This window comes from Anarrhichthys ocellatus, unplaced genomic scaffold (genome assembly GCF_004355925.1).
Source record: "Anarrhichthys ocellatus isolate YVR2014 unplaced genomic scaffold, GSC_Weel_1.0 scaffold256, whole genome shotgun sequence".
Lineage (NCBI taxonomy): Eukaryota > Metazoa > Chordata > Actinopteri > Perciformes > Anarhichadidae > Anarrhichthys > Anarrhichthys ocellatus.
This window is the reverse complement of record NW_022280284.1, coordinates 24,980-43,763: the sequence shown is the minus strand read 5'-3', so window position 1 is coordinate 43,763 and position 18,784 is coordinate 24,980. Positions and strand designations below refer to the sequence as shown.

Genomic DNA, 18,784 nt, shown 5'->3' with positions numbered 1-18,784 from the left:
CACACCCGAGCATGCTCCGACCTGTGGGGGGGCGCACTACCGAGCATGCTCAGACCTGTGGGGGGGGGGGGGCACTACCGAGCATGACCTGGAGACAAAAGGGGGGGGGGCTAGCTAACTTCTCCCATTACGATCACAAACCCTCCGGACTAGTAACGGTTCAGGAGGTTCAGGTGGAGGTAACGTAGTTTAGAGTTAATAAACTTATTCAGACTATTTACCTGAGGAGGAGAATACAAGATGGAGCGTAGTTAGAGCTGTGAGCTCAACAACAGATATTTGTTCTTCCTTTAACGTGTTATTACGTATTTAGTTTTAATTATTAATATTATACAATTCATTTATGAGCATCAGATGATGAAACAATTCTTTTCATGACGTTTAACTTTCTCTATTTTTCTTCTTCTAGGAAAGTTACCAGATGCTGTGAACTTCTGGCTAGGAGAGGAGAGCGCTGTAACTTCCAGTAAGACCTGAACACAAGTGTTTAACGTGTGTGTGTGTTTGTGTAATGTTTGGGTTCAACATGTGTTTGTTTGTGTGTTTAGTGCACAAAGACCACTATGAGAACCTCTACTGTGTGATCTCTGGAGAGAAGACCTTCCTCCTCCTCCCCCCGACTGATCGACCCTTCATCCCCTACGGTAATGTCTGTTATTCACGTCACTGAGACACAGACAGGGAGACTAGTATAGCGGATGGATGGAAGTCAAAGAAGCTGCTCATCAACGACAAAAAAAACAACACATTTGGCGAGCCAGCCAGGAGGAGGACTCAACGGGGACCTTTCCTCTCTCACAGACTGAACTTGAGCTCATTGGTGGTGTTGGGTTAGTTTAGTATGTTCTGCATTGGTGGAGTCTGTCTGTGAAGGTGTGACATGTTCCCCGGGACGTCCTCAGACTGTAAGATAGGAACTTGTATTCAGTAACCATAGCAACGCCTCTCCCCTCAGGTGTGTATCAGCCGGCTGTTTATCATCAGAGAGAAGACGGTGAGTTTGAGGTCGTGGATCAAAGCGACTCTGAGAAGGTGCGTTCAGGTGTCTGCCAGTTAATCTCAGTGCTCTCCGTTCTGTTTAAAACCTGCAGTTCACCCTGACCCCCCCCCCCCCCCCCAGGTCCCGTGGATCCCCCTGGACCCCCTGGACCCAGACCTGGACCGGTACCCTGAGTACCGGAAAGCTCGGCCACTCCACTGCAGCGTGAAGGCCGGAGAGATGTTGTACCTCCCGTCACTGTGGTTCCACCACGTCCAGCAGTCTCATGGCTGCATCGCAGGTACCCGAACGCACCGCGGCTGCCCGAACGCGGCGCTGCCCGAACGCGGCGCTGCCCGAACGCGGCGCTGCCCGAACGCGGCGCTGCCCGAACGCGGCGCTGCCCGAACGCGGCGCTGCCCGAACGCGGCGCTGCCCGAACGCGGCGCCAGGGTTAGGCTGCCCGAACGCGGCGCCAGGGTTAGGCTGCCCAAACGCGGCGCCAGGGTTAGGCTGCCCAAACGCGGCGCCAGGGTTAGGCTGCCCAAACGCGGCGCCAGGGTTAGGCTGCCCAAACGCGGCGCCAGGGTTAGGCTGCCCAAACGCGGCGCCAGGGTTAGGCTGCCCAAACGCGGCGCCAGGGTTAGGCTGCCCAAACGCGGCGCCAGGGTTAGGCTGCCCAAACGCACCACACTGTCTACACTTGTTTAGTACTCACTTTTCTACACAATAAAAAAAAAAGAAACTAAATAAATAAATCAACCGGCTGCTCATCTGTGACTCTCGGTGACATCATCAGTTAGAAGTAAATAAACGACATCATCAGAAGTTGAGGTGTGACTCTGTTTGTCTTTGCAGTGAACTTCTGGTACGACATGGAGTACGACATCAAGTACAACTACTTCCAGCTGCTGGAGGGTCTGTGTGATGTCACGGGGTCCACAATGACATCACAGCAGCACGACGTCATCGGTGAAACAAGGACTGAGCGATCTAAAGATTTAAAATGTGGACAGAAAATAAAGTTTCCTTAAGAACGTGAAATGAGTCGAATCTGTTTGAACAAGAAGAACTGACGAGAAAGCACTTTATTAAAGCAACACGAAGGAAAACAGCCTTAAAAACAGAACTCTCTGTTGCTCTGCTTTATATATAATCTGTAATATTGCAGCATCTCCACCACTCAAGGCCACGTTAAGAACAAGAAGAACTGATGATTATTGATCGTTCATATTTCCTTTAAACTCTTTATGATTTATGTACAAGTGTAAACAGCGTTAATGTGGATTCTTCTTCTCCCGAAGAGCCGCCTCTTCACAGACGATGATCTGACTCTTCATCGTGATGAAGATGAAGAATCTGATCTGTGATCAAAGAGTCAACAGGTGACGTGATGGGACGAAGAGGAGGAGGAAGAAGAGGGAGAAGAGGAGGAGGAGGAGGTCCTGTCTGAGACTCCTCCTCTGGTTCAGATCATGTGACGGAGCTGTGAGGAGCCCGAAGTTCACCTTTAAACACAACTCTGACTTGCTGTTGCATGATGGGAGCTGTAGTCTCTCAGTCGTCATGGCGACCCCTCCTGTAAACGTCGATGCTGTGAAACGCCGGTACCCAGCGGTTGTCATGGAGACCCACATTGCAGCCGGGCGCGTCCCTGCGGGCGGCGTGGCAACACATCCAGTACCAGAGTCCGTAGGGCAGCGCCCGGCAGAACGGTTTGTGGTGCCACCGGCAGAGAGACACGTCACCGCGGACGAACCGACGCTTACACTGTTTACATGGGTCATCGCGGTAACGGGGGTCAGACACCCACAGAGAGTCAGAGGGACGAACGCCGTAATCCTCGATGACCGAGAGGAAGAACCGGCAGCTGCACTTGAGCGCCGCGAGGCTGAGCGTGGGCAGCAGGGTCAGGATGTTCAGCAGCAGGTGGTGAGGCAGCGCAGAGAGGAACGGACGAGGCTCCAGAAGCTGCTGCAGCCGCCAACGCATCAACAGGAAGTCATGTGACACACGCCGGACCAGAGGAACGATGACCTCATCTTCATGTGACACACGCCGGACCAGAGGAACGATGACCTCATCTTCATGTGACACACGCCGGACCAGAGGAACGATGACCTCATCCTCCTGAGCTCGGTCGGCCCGGTCGGCCCGCCTCCTCCTCCTCCTCCTCCTCCTCCTCCTCACCTCCGATTGGCTGACAGAGTCACAGCGAGCTGGAGTGGGGTGGGGCTGAGAGGCGGGAGGCCAAGACAAAAACAACAAGCCCGGCAGAGGCTCCGCCCCCTGGGCCTCACCTGAGGGGGGCGTGGTCAGAGCTGGTTCAGAGTAGCTGGTTGGCTCCCGGCCCAAAATCTGAGCTACCGGCAGTGATGGGGATGAAGGCCGACAGGGGGCGGGGCTCTGGTCCCCGGCGGTGAGCAGCACGCGTGCCACCGTCCTCAGGCTGTTGCTCCTCGACAGATCTCCCTCCGTCCTCTTCAGACACTCGGACTCCAGCTTGGCCACCATGTCCGACACTCTGATGCTCTCTGGCTCCTCCCCCCGGACCTCGGGGGGCGGGGCTCTGGACAGCGTGATGGTAGTGGAGCTCCTCTGGAGGGCGACCACAGGTTTGGAGTCGGGCTGCTGCTCGCTGGCTCTCTGCTCCAGGAACGCCACCATCTCCACCACTGACAGCGTCTGCTCCTCTGTCACCAGCTCACCGCCCGAGTGCCGTGGAGACGGTCGCTGTGCGTCCTGGATCCGAGTCCTCGAGTCCTTCTGGAGGTTCTGGTTGCTTCCCGACCTGCGGCGCCGTTTGGCGCTGCAGTTTTCCTCCCAGCTTCCCTTTGCCTTCCCGGCCCGCGACAGTCCCGACACGGCACCGTGGTTCGGACACACAGACGGCGTCCCGTCGGAGTCACCGGTTGAGGTGCGCTCGCTGCTGGCGCCGTCGTCTGTGCGCTCGGCATCTGAAGCAAAGATGGCGATCTTCTCCCGGACGTGTCCAGGCCGGATCACAGTCCAGACGTCCAGCGGGGCGTCGGCGTCCTCCACGGCGGTCTGGTGCAGTCGGAGAGCGTTGTCCTCGCAGACCGGTGACGGTGAACGAGGCTGCGAGGCAGCGCTCGGCAAGGCTTTAGGGCGGAGCTTGTTGGTGGAGATGATGCCCAGCGGGAGGCGGCTGATGATGTGGTTGTTGCCATGGTTACTGCTGCAGGTCCTCACAAACAGGCTGCTGCATGGGGACATCTCCAAACGCAACTCTGAGCGAAGCAGCTTAGGATACGACTTCAGGTGCATGATGGTCCCTGAGAGAGAGAACGAGAAAGGACAGAGAGAGAGAGAGAGAGAGAGAGAGAGAGAGAGAGAGAGAGAGAGAGAACGAGAAAGGACAGAGAGAGAGAGAGAGAACGAGAGAGAACGAGAGAGAGGACAGAGAGAGCGAGAGAGAGGACAGAGAGAGCGAGAGAGAGAGCGAGAGAGAGATGTCAATCAGGATTTTCTGTCTCCACCTAAATGAAACAAACAGGTTTAACTTGATTAAATGAAAACTAGAAGTTGAGTTTAATGTTCAGAAACACATGTTGGCTCGTCATGATGAACACAGTTCAGTTTGGAACGCCCCCACAAACCTGTTTCTGCTTTAATGTTTCTATTAAGAGCCCGTTCACACCTTGTTTCATTAAAGCTACAGCTGAAGATCAGAAACAAGAAAAACAACTCAACAAAATGAGTCACGGTAGAATACGAGGAGAGCAAATGTTTCACTGACTTTAACTAACTTTAGAAACAAACACTTCAGTAGTTTTCAGAAACCAAACCAATCAGTGTCGAGTATCAGGAGACAGAGGACGACCACAAGGAGGCGCACCAACAGAACGGAGAGGAAGACCACAACGAGGCGCACCAACAGGACGTAGAGGACTTCAGATGTAATCCTCATGTTCTCTCTGCAGCTCCTTTAAACACTTACAGAATATACATACAGAATATATGTACTGTATATACATATATTCTGTACATATAGGTCAGCCCTCCACACATTGAGTCAGTGAGACCAAACCAAAGCTAACTACTCCTCCAGCAGTAACCAGTGCTAACTAGTCCAGCAGTAATAGTCCTCCAGCAGTAACCCGTGCCAACTAGTCCTCCAGCAATGACCCGTGCCAACTAGTCCTCCAGCAATGACCCGTGCCAACTAGTCCTCCAGCAATGACCCGTGCCAACTAGTCCTCCAGCAATAACCAGTGCCAACTAGTCCTCCAGCAATAACCAGTGCCAACTAGTCCTCCAGCAATAACCAGTGCCAACTAGTCCTCCAGCAGTAACCAGTGCCAACTAGTCCTCCAGCAATAACCTGTGCCAACTAGTCCTCCAGCAATGACCTGTGCCAACTAGTCCTCCAGCAATGACCTGTGCCAACTAGTCCTCCAGCAATGACCTGTGCCAACTAGTCCTCCAGCAGTAACCAGTGCCAATTAGTCCAACAGTAACTGGTGCTAACTAGTCCAGCAGTAACCAGTGCTAAATAGCTCTACTACCGACCAGCTGCAGACAGACAGTCAGCTAGCTAACAACAGTTAGCAGTCCCGGCTAACACACTGAAAACAACCTGTAACAGAAGCTCACTGCAGAGACAAGTCGACCAACTTTGCCAGCATGCTACCTAGCATGCTAGTAGCCGCGGCCGTCTGAAGCCATGATACACCTGGCTAACTGGCTAGCATCCGTGGCTAACTAATGCAGATCTAGTAAAATATATTCTAGAAGAAACGTGAGCACGTTCACGTTGGTTTGTTGACATGTTTGTTTGTGCTGTAAACACAGTTAGCTTTAACTTCAAGCTAACAGAGGCCGAGGGTCAAACTAACCTGGAGGTTATAAAACCTGCTGGCAGCGACGAAACCCTCCAGACTCGTGTTTTCCGGGTTGGTCCCGTTAGTCCCGGACCCTCCGTGTGTCGGTGGCTGATTAAACGTAGTTTTTAAACCCTAAATCACGTGTTTAATGCGGATCTTCTGCAGCTATCTGCTCATCTGAGCTCCCTACGAACAGAACGACGTCCAGCTGGAGCCGCTACGTCAGGACGTACAGCCTGCTGCTCCCACGTCATGACGTAGAAAGCCCGCCGAAGATCGTCTATGTTCAAGAAGATGCTTCTTTTTGCAAATGTCATTTTGCTATCAAGAAAGAACTGGAGCTAAATACATAAGACAATAACTTCACCTGTGCTCCGAATTATTGTTTTTACTGAAGTATTAATGTTTATTTCATCACTGTATTAATTTTAGAAAATGTACAAGAGGATGCAAATAACAAGTAAGAACAGCAAAATATTAAAACTACATTTTTTAACATGCTAACAATCAAACGGTTGAAAAGGAACTCTGATCTAGTAAAAGTAATAATACCTCAGTGTCGAAATACTCCGATATTTGAGTAGTTTCTCTCCACAACTGGAATTTAATCTCCATGTAATACTCTTTTATTGTCTGTAAGAGAACATTTTGTTATTGTTTTGTTTCATACAACCACCCACCACTTGGGGGCGTAGCGCCGCTGTCAATTAAGCCACAGGTTATTATAATGAGGGGGGGTCACTTGAGTCAGCTGTTGCTGAGTTAGCAGGAGCAAACCGTTTTTGACCCTGCCACATTTAATGAATATAAATGATATGATTTATTTGGTTTATGTAGAGGAAATGGATAACGACAGAGAAAGTGGTTGGCCTCTGTTTACGTGAGAAATAAAATGCCTATATTGGAAACTGGACTTCGTTATTTATAGCAGGAGTCAGAACAAACAATCAGCAACCGTGATGACTTTTTTGATAAGCAACGGGGTCACTACATTGTCCTTAATTCTCTTTTATTGTTCTTGATTCTCTTTTTATTTCCTCTCACAGGATCTATGATAAAATAAACAATGTGTTTAAATTAATAGTATTTTGAAACAAAGTGCATCTAAATGACTGGGTCAAAACTTTCAGACTAAATGTGAATTTAACATTTATGTTTTATTGTAATTCTCAAACTTTTGTAAATTTAACAAACACAAAAATACGTTGTCTAATTCTTTCTCTAAAGATTATAGTTTTATGAAGACAATCACAACAATCACAAGTGGTATTTGTTTTCTCTATACTTGTTTGTATGATTCATATTGCACTACTAATGTATTAGAATTAGTTTTGTACTTACTTTACTACATTATCACTTATTTATTGACTTTATAAACTGGAATGATGCCTATTTGTACTATAATGCAGCATGAAGATGTTTTTGGTTCACAGAAGCATAGACAGAGGGAGACCTCACAGTCAATAATTCATGCAGTCACCATCTTAGTTTTTGGCCGACGCCATCTTGGTTTTTATCCATCGCCATCTTGGTTCATGGCCGTGGCCATCTTGGTTTTTGGCTGTTGCCATCTTGGGTTATGCTGACGCCATCTTGTTTTTTTGCAACCATAAGTGATGCTAGTTGGTGGAGCTAAGTACAACCAGACACTGAATAAGACATTTTTAGGCAACCAAAAAGTAACAATTACCTTCGATGAAGGTAAAACACACTAAAGGGTTAAAGTTTTAAGACGAAAATACTGACAACCCGACATCGCTGTGGTGTTGTACTGTCAATCACAAGGTAGCCCTGCCCTAAAGCATACTCTGCTTTATGGTCTATTTTACTTTTGGCTTCACTTTAGAACTGGAGGTTGACGCCACTAAATAAAAAAATAGTGTGTCCAAAGAGATAGATAATATTGTTTATATACACAAAATTATGTTAAAGGATAGTACATTTATTGTGCATATGTATTCTCTTAACTATCTAGTCCTTCGACCTCTCAAAGCGCTTTTTATTACACATCATCATTCACACATTCTTCAGGATCAGCCCTAGAACACCTGGACATGAGGATCTTATGATTAGAGGACAACTCGCTCTAAGAGTCTGAGGAGTTCTGATCATATGATGTAGGTCAGACCTGATCAAATCCTGTTGGTTGTTTTAAACACCAGCTAATCTGTCCCTTTAACAGAGGTCACAGGTCGGGTCAGGGTTAGGATATAAGAAGACACAAACTCCAACAAACCTAAGATGAAAACTTTATTCATTTGAGTCAAACAGAAAAAAACTAGTACAGGAGCCAATGAAAACCTTCTGGGGATGTTTATGTATCAAAGAACATTTTATGTTTACGTTACCAAGAATCACTGATAGATTTATCAGATACATTTTGTATTAACTGAGGATGTACTGATGATCTCAGGTAGATCTGTGGTTCATCACCAGTAGATCTTCAAAAGATCTCAAGCAGATCTCTGGTGAATCCCCAACAGATCTCCCATGGATCCACAGTAGATATCTGGAGAATCCCCAACATATCTCCCATGGATCCGCAGTAGATCTCTGGTGAATCCCCAACAGATCTCTAGTGGATCTCCAGTAGATCTGTAGTAGAACTGTGGTGGATTCCCAGTAGATAAGCCGTGGATTCTGAGTAGATCTCGGGAGGATCTGTAGTAGATCTCGAGGGGATTCCCAGTAGATCTCTAGTGAATCTCCACTGGATCTGTTGTAGATCTTGATGAGGTGAACTGCCTCAGGGCAGAGTCTCTCTGCGGACTTCGCTCAGGGTGAGATCGCCGTAGATATTGACTTGTTTAATATTTTTCAGGTCACTGATCCGGTATTGGTACGACAGCAGGTGAGAGTTGTTGACGGCGACCTTAAACTCTCTGGTGGAGCACATGATCTTCATCTGCAACAACAAACCACAAACTCATCATCATCAACCTGCATTGTCAGAGACTGGCACTTTAAATACACGTTATGGTGCATTCAGGGACCCTCCGACACCTCAGCCTCATCATTAGAAGACAAAGAAAAATCTAACAAGGACTCAGTATTAATAATAAAACCTAAACTAGGAGTATTTTAATATAACTTAAATATCTGACCTCGAATGGCTGTCCTTGGGTGAAGGGGAAATGCCCTGAGCATTCTCTTTCCTCTTTTCCCCACTTTTTGCCAATATAGGAGTTCCTGACGATCACCTCTCTGCCATTTTCATTGAAGCGAGGGTTGAAGTGGAAGGCCAGGTCGTTTGATGGTTTTAACATATCCACTGCGATCCTGAAACACAACCAGATGATTTAGCTGCATTACAGTATGTCACCATTCAGCCATCCATCCATTGTTCATGTTCAACTGTTCATACTGACTTGTTAGCGTTTGGTTTGATGGTTCCAACGATGGTGATGAGCAGTTTGTCATGAACTCCATTAGGCAGAGTGTACGGAGCCGTCTGTCAACAGGATACAGCTGTTAACTCCACCCATCATCATCCATCATCATCCATCCATTCATCATCCATCAACCATCATCATCCATCATCCATCAACCATCAATGATCATCATCCATCAACATCCATCAACCATCATCCATCAACCATCATCCATCCATTCATCATCCATCATCCATCAACCATCATCATCCATCCATTCATCATCCATCAACCATCATCATCCATCATCCATCCATTCATCATCCATCAACCATCATCATCCATCAACCATCAAACATCAACCATCATCCATCCATCATCATCCATCAACCATCATCCTCATCATTCATCTTCCGTCAACCATCATCATCCATCAATCATCCATCATCCATCATCCATCATCCATCTTCCATCATCTATCAACCATCATCCATCATCATCCATCAAACATCCATCAAACATCCACCATCCATCCATCATCCATCATCCATCAACCATCATCCATCATCCATCATCCATCTAGCTTTCTGTCTCACCATAATCTCGGAGGTCGGACCGAATCCATGTCCAGGTCCAGGTCCGGGCTGGCTCGGCTGGCTTGGCTGTCTGGGCCAGGAGGGCTGGCTAGGTTGTCCCGGCTGTCCGGGCCAGGAGGGTTGGCTGGGCTGGCTGGGCTGGCTTGGCTGTCCGGGCCAGGAGGGCTGGCTAGGTTGTCCCTGCTGTCCGGGCCAGGAGGGTTGGCTGGGCTGGCTTGGCTGGTTTGGCTGTCCGGGCCAGGAGGGCTGGCTTGGCTGTCCCGGCTGTCCAGGCCAAGCCCCTCCTCCTCCAGACTGATCTCCAGGCCAGGTGGGGTTAGCAGGTTGTTGTGGGTTGTTTCCAGGCCAGGTACCACCTTGTGGTTGGTTGTTGCCACCAGAGGGCCAACCTCCAAGAGCGTCTTCCAGCTGCAGAAAGAAAGGAAAGAAAAGGAAGTAAGAAACATGACTGGCTGCAGTTCCTCTGACATCCACCAGGTGCTGCTGTGACCAAAGTGAATGAGAGAACAGTTGTAGTTCTCTACTAATACTGAGTCAGTAGTGTTTTAGAGCGCCACATACTTCCTGTTAGAGGTCAGTCAGGTTCAAAACTCCTTCATTCAGTAAGTAGAGAAGAAGTTCATATAAATCAAATCTAAAGCTGCATTTCCCCTTCACTGTCAGCTAGTAAACAAACTTACCTTACTGTCTAATAGTGCGTTGACGCCAAACGCGGCGCGAATTATTCGCGCGAGTAGATTACATACAAAGTCTATGCACAGACACGATGAGACTGGAGTGACGTGAATTTGCAATCTCGTGGCGCGTTTGGCGCGGCAAGAATTCGAGTCAAACGGCCCAAATGTGTGAGTTGAAATTTTTCAACTTCATCGAAAAAATGGCGTGACGCTGCGGCGCGATAGCCTATCAGCGTTGAGATGTTTCTCCTGTCATCACAGACTTCCTGCCGTTGTTGAATCAGGAAACAAATACTGTAGCCGTCTGTGTTCACCCAGAGCTCTACGATACCTCATATCAATAGAGACCGGACCAAACTATGTGTATACATGTGTGTGTGTAAACCATATGGTACAAATAATGAAAAAGACGGGAAGGGACTGTTGACATTGTGAGTGAATACTAATTATGAGACTTAGTTTATAGTTTGGTTATTGGTCCCTGTTCTCTGGATTTAGAGCTAGCTATACAGTCTATGAGCTAATGCTGCTAGCTACGTTCACTGAGTTTATGTTGGATCATTTTAAACTCAAGCGTGCTCTTGCTAGTTTCTGAAGATCACCAACCTTTATGACACAAAGTGTAAGACAGTTTGCTGAGTCTGAGTGATAAAACAACGCTGTCCCTGAACGCAGCACAGAGTGAGTCAGTGTGTGTGAGGATTACAGGGTGTGTTGGTGACGGACTCATCAGGAATGTTCTGTGGGAAGGTGTTGGTTTAAGAGATGAATGCTACCTTGTTGACATTCATAACCCCCAACCCACACACACACACACTCACACACACTCTGCAAGCACTCAGCTACAGTGTGTGTTTTGTGTCTCTGAAGCTCACTAAACAACCTCAACGACTTCTTACTGCTCAGTGTTCACATTCTTCATATGTATTTACATCTATTTGTATATATGTATATATTTATATATATGAAATGTCTATATGCATTTATATCTATGTGACTGACTGAATATAATAGATAATAGATGTAAACAGCTGGTCGGTAACATTAAAGCACCACAGAAGAAGAAGAGATGAACCAAAGCGCTCCAGTCGAAGGTGTTACGTTCATTTAAATGAGGAAGTTAAATAACAACTTTTGTGATATTTAAGTTCAGCACCAAAAGATGAATTTCTCTCACTGTCTCAGAAGAGAAAGTAAAAGAATGAGTAAGATGAATAAATAAGAACCCATGTGACACGTTGATGAACAATAACATCAAAGATATTAAAATATGAAGATCAGACTCACGTTCATGCTGCTGGTTTGTGACCTGAAACACAAAGAGAACCAGTCAGAGGGTGTGGAGGGCCAGACCTGACACAAACAGGTATTTATACTGTGTGGTATTAGTACTGTTACAGAGTAGTATTTATACTGTGTGGTATTAGTACTGTTACTGTTACAGAGTATTTATGCCATGTGGTATTAGTACTTTTAAACACAAACAGCCTCCAGCAGGAAGTAAACGTCACATGATCCTCAGAACAGAGAAGTTGATTTGAACTTATTCTCACTAAACTCGTCAATAAAAACTTCAAGACAATAAATAAAGTGGAGAAGAAGAAGAAGCAGGAAGTAGAAGTACACTTACCTGAAGTTACCTGAGAGAGCTGCAGACACAAACTGACACTCTGTGAAACATGAGTGTGTTTTAAGTCCTGAGGAGCCTCACCCTGTTTCTACATCCAGACCACACCCACACACACACACACACACACAAACACACACACATAGATACACACACAGATACACAGACACACGTACACACTGGGTGTGTTTGGTAGCGTTGCCATGCAAACTGTATTTTGAGATCAGCTTTTGTTTGATTGAAAACACAAACAACACAAACACAAAGACATAAAGACATAAAGACACAAATACACAAGACACAAAGACACAAAGACATAAAGACAAAGACACAAAGACACAAATACACAAGACATAAAGGCAAAGACACAAAGACATAAAGACACAAAGACATAAAGACACAAAGGCACAAAGGCACAAAGACATGAAGACATGAAGACATAACGACACAAAGACGCAAAGACATAAAGACAAAGACACAAAGACATGAAGACATAACGACACAAAGACAAAGACACAAAGACATAAAGACACAGACACAAATACATAAAGACACACGTAGGAGACAACGGGCTATGACCTCTGAACCCAGAACAAAAAAACAAAAACAAAAAACAGCTGAGTTACTGCACGTGTGTTCTGGGAGGCTATGCTAAACTAACTTAACGGGAAAACAACAGCAGCAAACAAGCTATGAACTCTCCCCGCAGCGTTTAGCTGTTCCTACTAATTCAAACAGGATAAAGCAATCACCACACAATCCACATTCCTCCAGACCATCATTCCTGCTTTGTAAAATAAAACAGCCCAAACAGATTCAATTGTCCGGACAATAACTCCGCGCATGACGGTATGCTTCGTAATTAACGGACAATGCATTTAGTCCAAATCTATATAATTAACACAATGACAAACTCACAAGAACCAGTCACATATATTCATATGACAACAGAGCAACGCATCAATCCAGCAAACCTGCAGCAACACGCATCCTGCTACACACGCAGTTGACTTAAAGACAAACTCCATCCTCCTTTCTTTGTTGACAAAGAGTTTAATCCGGTTAAATCCCAACTCACAAATCTGTTTCTCCTCCTTCAGCCATTGAGTGTTAAAAATACAAAGCTAGGTAAAAAAATAATAATCTACACCAAGCAAAATGCAAAAAATGTCATAATTTCTTCCATATCTTTCAATTTGAACTCTTACTACCCCGACTAAGCTCTGCCAGCTTCCTTAAATTTCGTTTCATGATAGTCACGTGCTTGCCCACTGACCAATCACAGCGCACGCTGCGCCTCACTGCAGAGCTGCACCTGGAAACTGAGCTGCACGTAATGCTGACGTAGTTGTAGGCCAGCTAGCAGGCTCTGACACGTCAAAGAACACGCCCAACATGTCAAACTAAAGATCTGATTGGTTGAACACTATGACAATCAACAATATCGTCCCCATTCACTTAAAGTGCTCATGGATGCACTTGTGAGTCTGCAGGCCTCGGCCTCTCTTCTTACCTAGAGACACAGAGGTGAGATCTGATTGGATAAAAGCTCTACTTAAAATCAGCTGCACTGGAAGCAGAGCAACTGAGGAAGACAGTAGCTGTGCAATGAGAACATAAGATAATGGGAAAATATTTATATAAATTATAATACATGTAGTGTATTTAAGAAACATTATTAAATTCTAAAATATATATAACTTTGTGATTCTGTGTAGGCCAGCAGAGAAGGCCTTGAAGGCCCTGACGGCGCACCACTGTCAGAAACAGATGTCGCTTTACGTGACGCAACTGAGGAAAGGACGTCTCATGTATCTTAAAAAACATTTCCTCGTTTCTTCTCTCCTCGCATGGTTTCCTTGCGTCTCTCCATGCATCCCTGGTGGGAGGGACTAAACCACAAGGAAAGGACACAAGTGAGGGAAATGGGGATGCAATTAAGAGACTTGGGATGTACCCCAAGTCTGCTCCTTCATCTCCTCCAGTCTGACCCTCTGAGTGACCTCTGACCTCCTCCTCCCCCTCTGAGACTCCCTGAGGCCTGATGAGAGAAGAAGAAGGAGAAGAAGAGATGAACACATTAACAATTCTCTCCCAGCAGTCTGAATCTTCCTTTAAACTCCTGCTGGATGTTTCTGTTTGTAGCCTGTTAGCTCTGTAGATGCTAATGTCTGTCTGTCTGTCAGTGTCTCTGTCTGTCTGTCTGTCAGTGTCTCTCTCTGTCTGTCTGTCTGTCTGTGTCTCTCTCTGTCTGTCTGTGTCTCTCTCTGTCTGTCTCTCTCTCTCTGTCTGTATGTGTCTCTCTCTGTCTGTCTGTCTGTGTCTCTCTCTGTCTGTCTGTCTGTGTCTCTCTCTCTCTGTCTGTCTGTGTCTCTCTCTGTCTGTCTGTCTGTGTCTCTCTCTGTCTGTCTGTATGTGTCTCTCTCTGTCTGTCTGTCTGTGTCTCTCTCTGTCTGTCTGTGTCTCTCTCTGTCTGTCTGTATGTGTCTCTCTCTCTCTCTGTCTGTGTCTCTCTCTCTCTGTCTGTCTGTGTCTCTCTCTGTCTGTCTGTCTGTGTCTCTCTTTGTCTGTCTGTCTGTGTCTCTCTCTGTCTGTCTGTGTCTCTGTCTGTCTGTCTGTGTCTCTCTCTGTCTGTCTGTCTGTGTCTCTCTGTCTGTCTGTGTCTCTCTCTCTCTCTGTCTGTCTGTCTCTCTCTCTCTGTCTGTCTGTCTGTGTCTCTCTCTCTCTGTCTGTCTGTCTGTGTCTCTCTCTGTCTGTCTGTCTGTCTCTCTCTGTCTGTCTGTCTGTGTCTCTCTCTCTCTGTCTGTATGTGTCTCTCTCTGTCTGTCTGTCTGTGTCTCTCTGTCTGTGTCTCTCTCTGTCTGTCTGTCTGTCTGTCTCTCTCTCTCTGTCTGTATGTGTCTCTCTCTGTCTGTCTGTCTCTCTGTCTGTAACGCATCAACAACTACTGGACTGTGTCAGTGACAGTGTTGCCAAATTGGCGACTTTCTCGCTAAATCTAGCGACTTTCCAAACCCTCGTGGCGACTTTGTTTGTCAAAAGCTACTAGCGACAAATCTAGCTACTTTTTCTGGTGTTGTTGGAGACTTTTCTGGTGTTTTGACTCTGACGTGAAAGCCCCTCGCGCAGCAGTCCCAGCTGCAGAAAGAGGAGACCCACACTCTCCGTGTCCAGACTGCAAATGAATCGCGCATGCGCAAAGCCGCCGCTGTTCCCGCCTCTCTCCTAGAGCACTTATTACAATTATGCAAATTAGGTGATGACGTCATTTAGTGACTTCTAGCGACTTTTAGGACAGCCAATAGCTACTTTCCTTACTGAGGAGTTGGCAACACTGGTCAGTGAGGCTGTAAAGTGTTTTGTAGCAGCTCGTCAGGAAGAGAGCGGACGCAGCTTTGGAGACGGTTGGCTGGCTAGTTAGCTATTTAGCCCGGTAACGTTACCTTCTCCTGCTCCAGAGCGATGGGGAGTGAGACGGAGTTAGATCCAGCGCTGCTGTTTGGCTAATTTTCTGTGATCAGTGTAGCATTTCATCAAAGAGGAATTAGCAAGCTAGCTAAGTAGCCAGCTCTACGCTAGTTAGCCAGCTAGCTCTTTAACTCCACCATGCTTTCATGCTTCTCTGGTTACATAAAATGATCCAAACCAAGTTGCTACTCATCTGTTGATATCGATGATGTTTCCTTCTTAGGATTTAGCTCAAAGTACTGACGGACACACATTAGCATCACTGGAGTCATGACTGTAGCATGTGGCTAACAGTTAGCTACTCATCAAGCTTTAACAGAGCAGTGTGTGTGTGTGTGTGCGTGCCCTCCAGCCTGTAATGACCTCAGCTAATGAACACACCTTTAACATTTTAACACACACACACATTTTATGATTTATACTGTCGTCATGGAGACGGAGGAGGAAGCTGAGATTCACACATATATATAGTTATTAATCTATCAACACGTGATGATCATTAATTATAGTCCTGGTCTAATTCAGGCTCTGGTGATATTAATGTCATCACTGATGTGTGTGTGTGTCCTTAGAGACACAGCTGTGAGCGATGCTTCGCCTGGCGGCCATGTTGGAAGAGAAGAAGAGTGGGAGGTTTATGTGTTTTGTCAGACAAAGTGGGTGGTGTGTGTGTGTGTGTGATTCATGAACTCTCCTGGTATTTGAAGCTTGGGTTTAAACACAGAGCTGCTTTGACTGAAACACCAGTGGTCGCAAACAGAACCAGACTGTAAACAAACACTTATTATATATAACTATATACTAACCCTATATTTTACATCATTTATGGGTCCTTTTAACATTTCCTGTCTCCCTCCAAACTATCATAGGACCCTGATTCTACTGTCTGACCAAATTACGTGAACTATTGTATTTTTAAAAATATTAGTATGTAATATTCAAGTCATTGTTTAATTTATGTTGTTAGTTTAATAGAAAGATTTATTGGAACAGAAACACAGCGTGTTGTTCTCACCTGTCTGAATGTTCACCTGCAGCTTCTTCTTCTCTACTCGTCAGCTGACTTTAGTTCTTCTTCTTCTCTAGTCAACACCTGTCTTTAGTTATTCTTCTTTACTCATCTGCATACTTTAGTTATTCTTCTTCTCTACTCGTCAGCTGATTTTGTTAAAAGCTTCATGGAAGATGTTTTCAGAAAATAATTCTTCATCTTAATCTTCTATTTCTTCTTCTTCAGATTAGGTGTCCTTATTTTTAGAAGAAGAAAAAGATGAGGAGGAACTGGTTTCTTGTGGTTTCAGTCCTGAAGTTAGTAAATGCGTCAGTGTCCTGCAAGACGACTTTTCTAAACACAAACATTAATTTAAAACAGTCTCTCACACACACACACACACAGAGACACACACAGCAGCTGTGTAGGGCAGAAGGGATTTACTGTATCTGAAGGTGTTGAAGGAGACACGCAAATGGCTGCAGTGTGTGCGTGTCTATGTGTGTAAGTGTGCATGTGTGTGCAAGTGTTTGCGTGTATATGTGTGTGTGTCTATGTGTGTTTGTGTGCATGTGTTTGCGTGTATATGTGTGTGTTAAAGGGCACTCTCAAGGATTTTCTGTTTCCTGTGTAACACTGCAGTGATTTATTCCTCTGTTCCCTCTGAGCTGACAGCCTGATCCATCGTGTGTGTGTGTGTGTGTGTCCCTGCAGAGTCAGTCTGTCGTCGTCTTGCAGCCAAACCTGCAGCTTGGACGGAAAAATCTAAAAAAATGGAAGAATAGTATTTGAGGGCTGCTGCGTTCAGGCTCCTCAGGAAAACAGAAGACTGTCTGAATCTGTTTTCACCGTCTTCTTCTAACGACATCGTGAAAGAAGTTTCTGTCTACAGAATGTTGATCTGTGTATTGTTGGTTTGAGCGTCTCTACTGTATATTTAAAAGATCAATAATCATAATGTTTAACAATCAAACCAGAAGAGAACGACTTGTTTCCTGCAGGTTTCTGTGTGTACGTGTGTACACACAGACACATACACACACACACTGGATCATGTAAAAATAAAGCAATAATAAAAGAGGGGGAGGAGGTGAGGGAGGAGGGGGAGGAGGAGGGGGGGGGGGGGGGGAGACTGAGCAGCAGAGTGAAATGGATGAGGAGGCTGAACAGGGCTCCGAGTGTTGACTGCATGTATATGAATCCCAGGAGAGAACACACACACACACACACACACACAGCGTCAGCACTTCCCTGTGCAGTGAACACATATATCACCCTGTTGTCAGTTTTTTTATGTTTAAAACGTACTGAGTCTGTAATTCAGTTTTATTTTGAAGTCTTCATATTTGTCTTCCTGTTAGTAGAACAAAGGTTTGTTTGTTTGATGACGAGTCAGATTAAATTCTTCAATCTAAAATCCACAAAGTCAAGACTCATATGGGGTGTGTGTGTGTGTGTGTGAACTCTCTCTGAACCATCTCAACATCAACATGAGGATTTGTGATCAAACTAATTACAACCAACAGTCGTCTCTACAAAAACAAAGAGAACCTCACTTACAGAAATGGTTAGTTAGTACCCAGCTTTGTCAGCACTAGAATGTAACTGTTTCTCTGTCTGTGTTGAACTTTACTCGATCTGTCTGTTGTCACCTTTCTGTCTTTCTTTAAATTGCCGGTCGACCGGATGCATGCATGTCTTTTATTGTTGTTTAGCTGTGTCTGAGTGATTTATGTATTTCACATACTCTGTATGCTTTTGTTTTGTGCCTCTGACGTGGATGTTTTTTAGTGTCTAAACAACTGCAGCATAATACTGTTTTTAGTCCATATTTCTATTTTAATATAGTTATTCTCACTTTTTTTCATTGTTTGTCCACGCATTGTTAAGTGTCAATATTGTATAACCTTTTAACTTTAATCTTACATTGTTTTTAGGTTCATTTTGTAACATCTGCCTCTTGGGACTACAGATGAAAAATAGCCTTTTGGCTAACTCTGGCACATTTGCAGAAATGTTTTTATTAATGTGCACTGTCCCGTTCAAATAAACCAATAAATAAATAACCATCAAGACACAAGAGACACAACCAGAGACACAACAAAAAACACAACCAGACACACAACAAGAAACACAACAAGAAACACAACCAGAGACACAACCAGAGATACAACCAGAGATACAACCAGAGACACAACCAGAGATACAACCAGAGACACAAGAAACAC

At 45.5% G+C, this 18,784-nt stretch overlaps 3 protein-coding genes across 6 annotated transcripts in view; 1 reads left to right on the top strand and 2 right to left on the bottom strand.

Moving 5' to 3' along the window:
- Nucleotides 1–3,993, top strand: part of jmjd7 (jumonji domain containing 7) — a 7,179-nt gene extending 3,186 nt beyond the window's left edge. For both annotated transcript variants that reach the window (XM_031879394.1, XM_031879393.1), the window contains exons 5-9: nucleotides 410–466; nucleotides 549–644; nucleotides 956–1,032; nucleotides 1,121–1,280; nucleotides 1,838–3,993. In XM_031879394.1, coding sequence (XP_031735254.1) covers nucleotides 410–466; nucleotides 549–644; nucleotides 956–1,032; nucleotides 1,121–1,280; nucleotides 1,838–2,013 — 566 coding nt within the window. In that variant the 3' untranslated portion in view covers nucleotides 2,014–3,993. The remainder of the gene's footprint in view (nucleotides 1–409; nucleotides 467–548; nucleotides 645–955; nucleotides 1,033–1,120; nucleotides 1,281–1,837) is intronic.
- Nucleotides 2,530–6,047, bottom strand: fbxo34 (F-box protein 34). 3 transcript variants are annotated; one of them, XM_031879392.1, is made up of 3 exons: nucleotides 5,839–6,047; nucleotides 3,028–4,275; nucleotides 2,530–2,985 (listed from the first exon to the last, which is right to left on the bottom strand). In XM_031879392.1, the coding sequence occupies exons 2-3, from the start codon at nucleotides 4,265–4,267 to the stop codon at nucleotides 2,537–2,539; spliced, it is 1,689 nt and encodes a 562-aa protein (XP_031735252.1). In that variant the 5' UTR covers nucleotides 4,268–4,275; nucleotides 5,839–6,047; the 3' UTR covers nucleotides 2,530–2,536. The 3 variants fall into 3 exon arrangements, with proteins under 3 accessions (XP_031735252.1, XP_031735251.1, XP_031735250.1); XM_031879391.1 differs by having other exon boundaries at nucleotides 2,530–3,058; nucleotides 3,101–4,275; XM_031879390.1 differs by having other exon boundaries at nucleotides 2,530–4,275.
- A 2,015-nt stretch (nucleotides 6,048–8,062) lies between these two features.
- On the bottom strand, nucleotides 8,063–16,174 carry lgals3b (lectin, galactoside binding soluble 3b). The gene is made up of 7 exons (XM_031879395.1): nucleotides 16,164–16,174; nucleotides 14,055–14,138; nucleotides 11,758–11,779; nucleotides 9,794–10,201; nucleotides 9,195–9,277; nucleotides 8,931–9,105; nucleotides 8,063–8,731 (listed from the first exon to the last, which is right to left on the bottom strand). Exons 1-7 carry the CDS (start codon nucleotides 16,172–16,174, stop codon nucleotides 8,573–8,575), a joined length of 942 nt encoding a protein of 313 aa, XP_031735255.1. The 3' UTR covers nucleotides 8,063–8,572.
- Nucleotides 16,175–18,784: the final 2,610 nt, after the last annotated feature.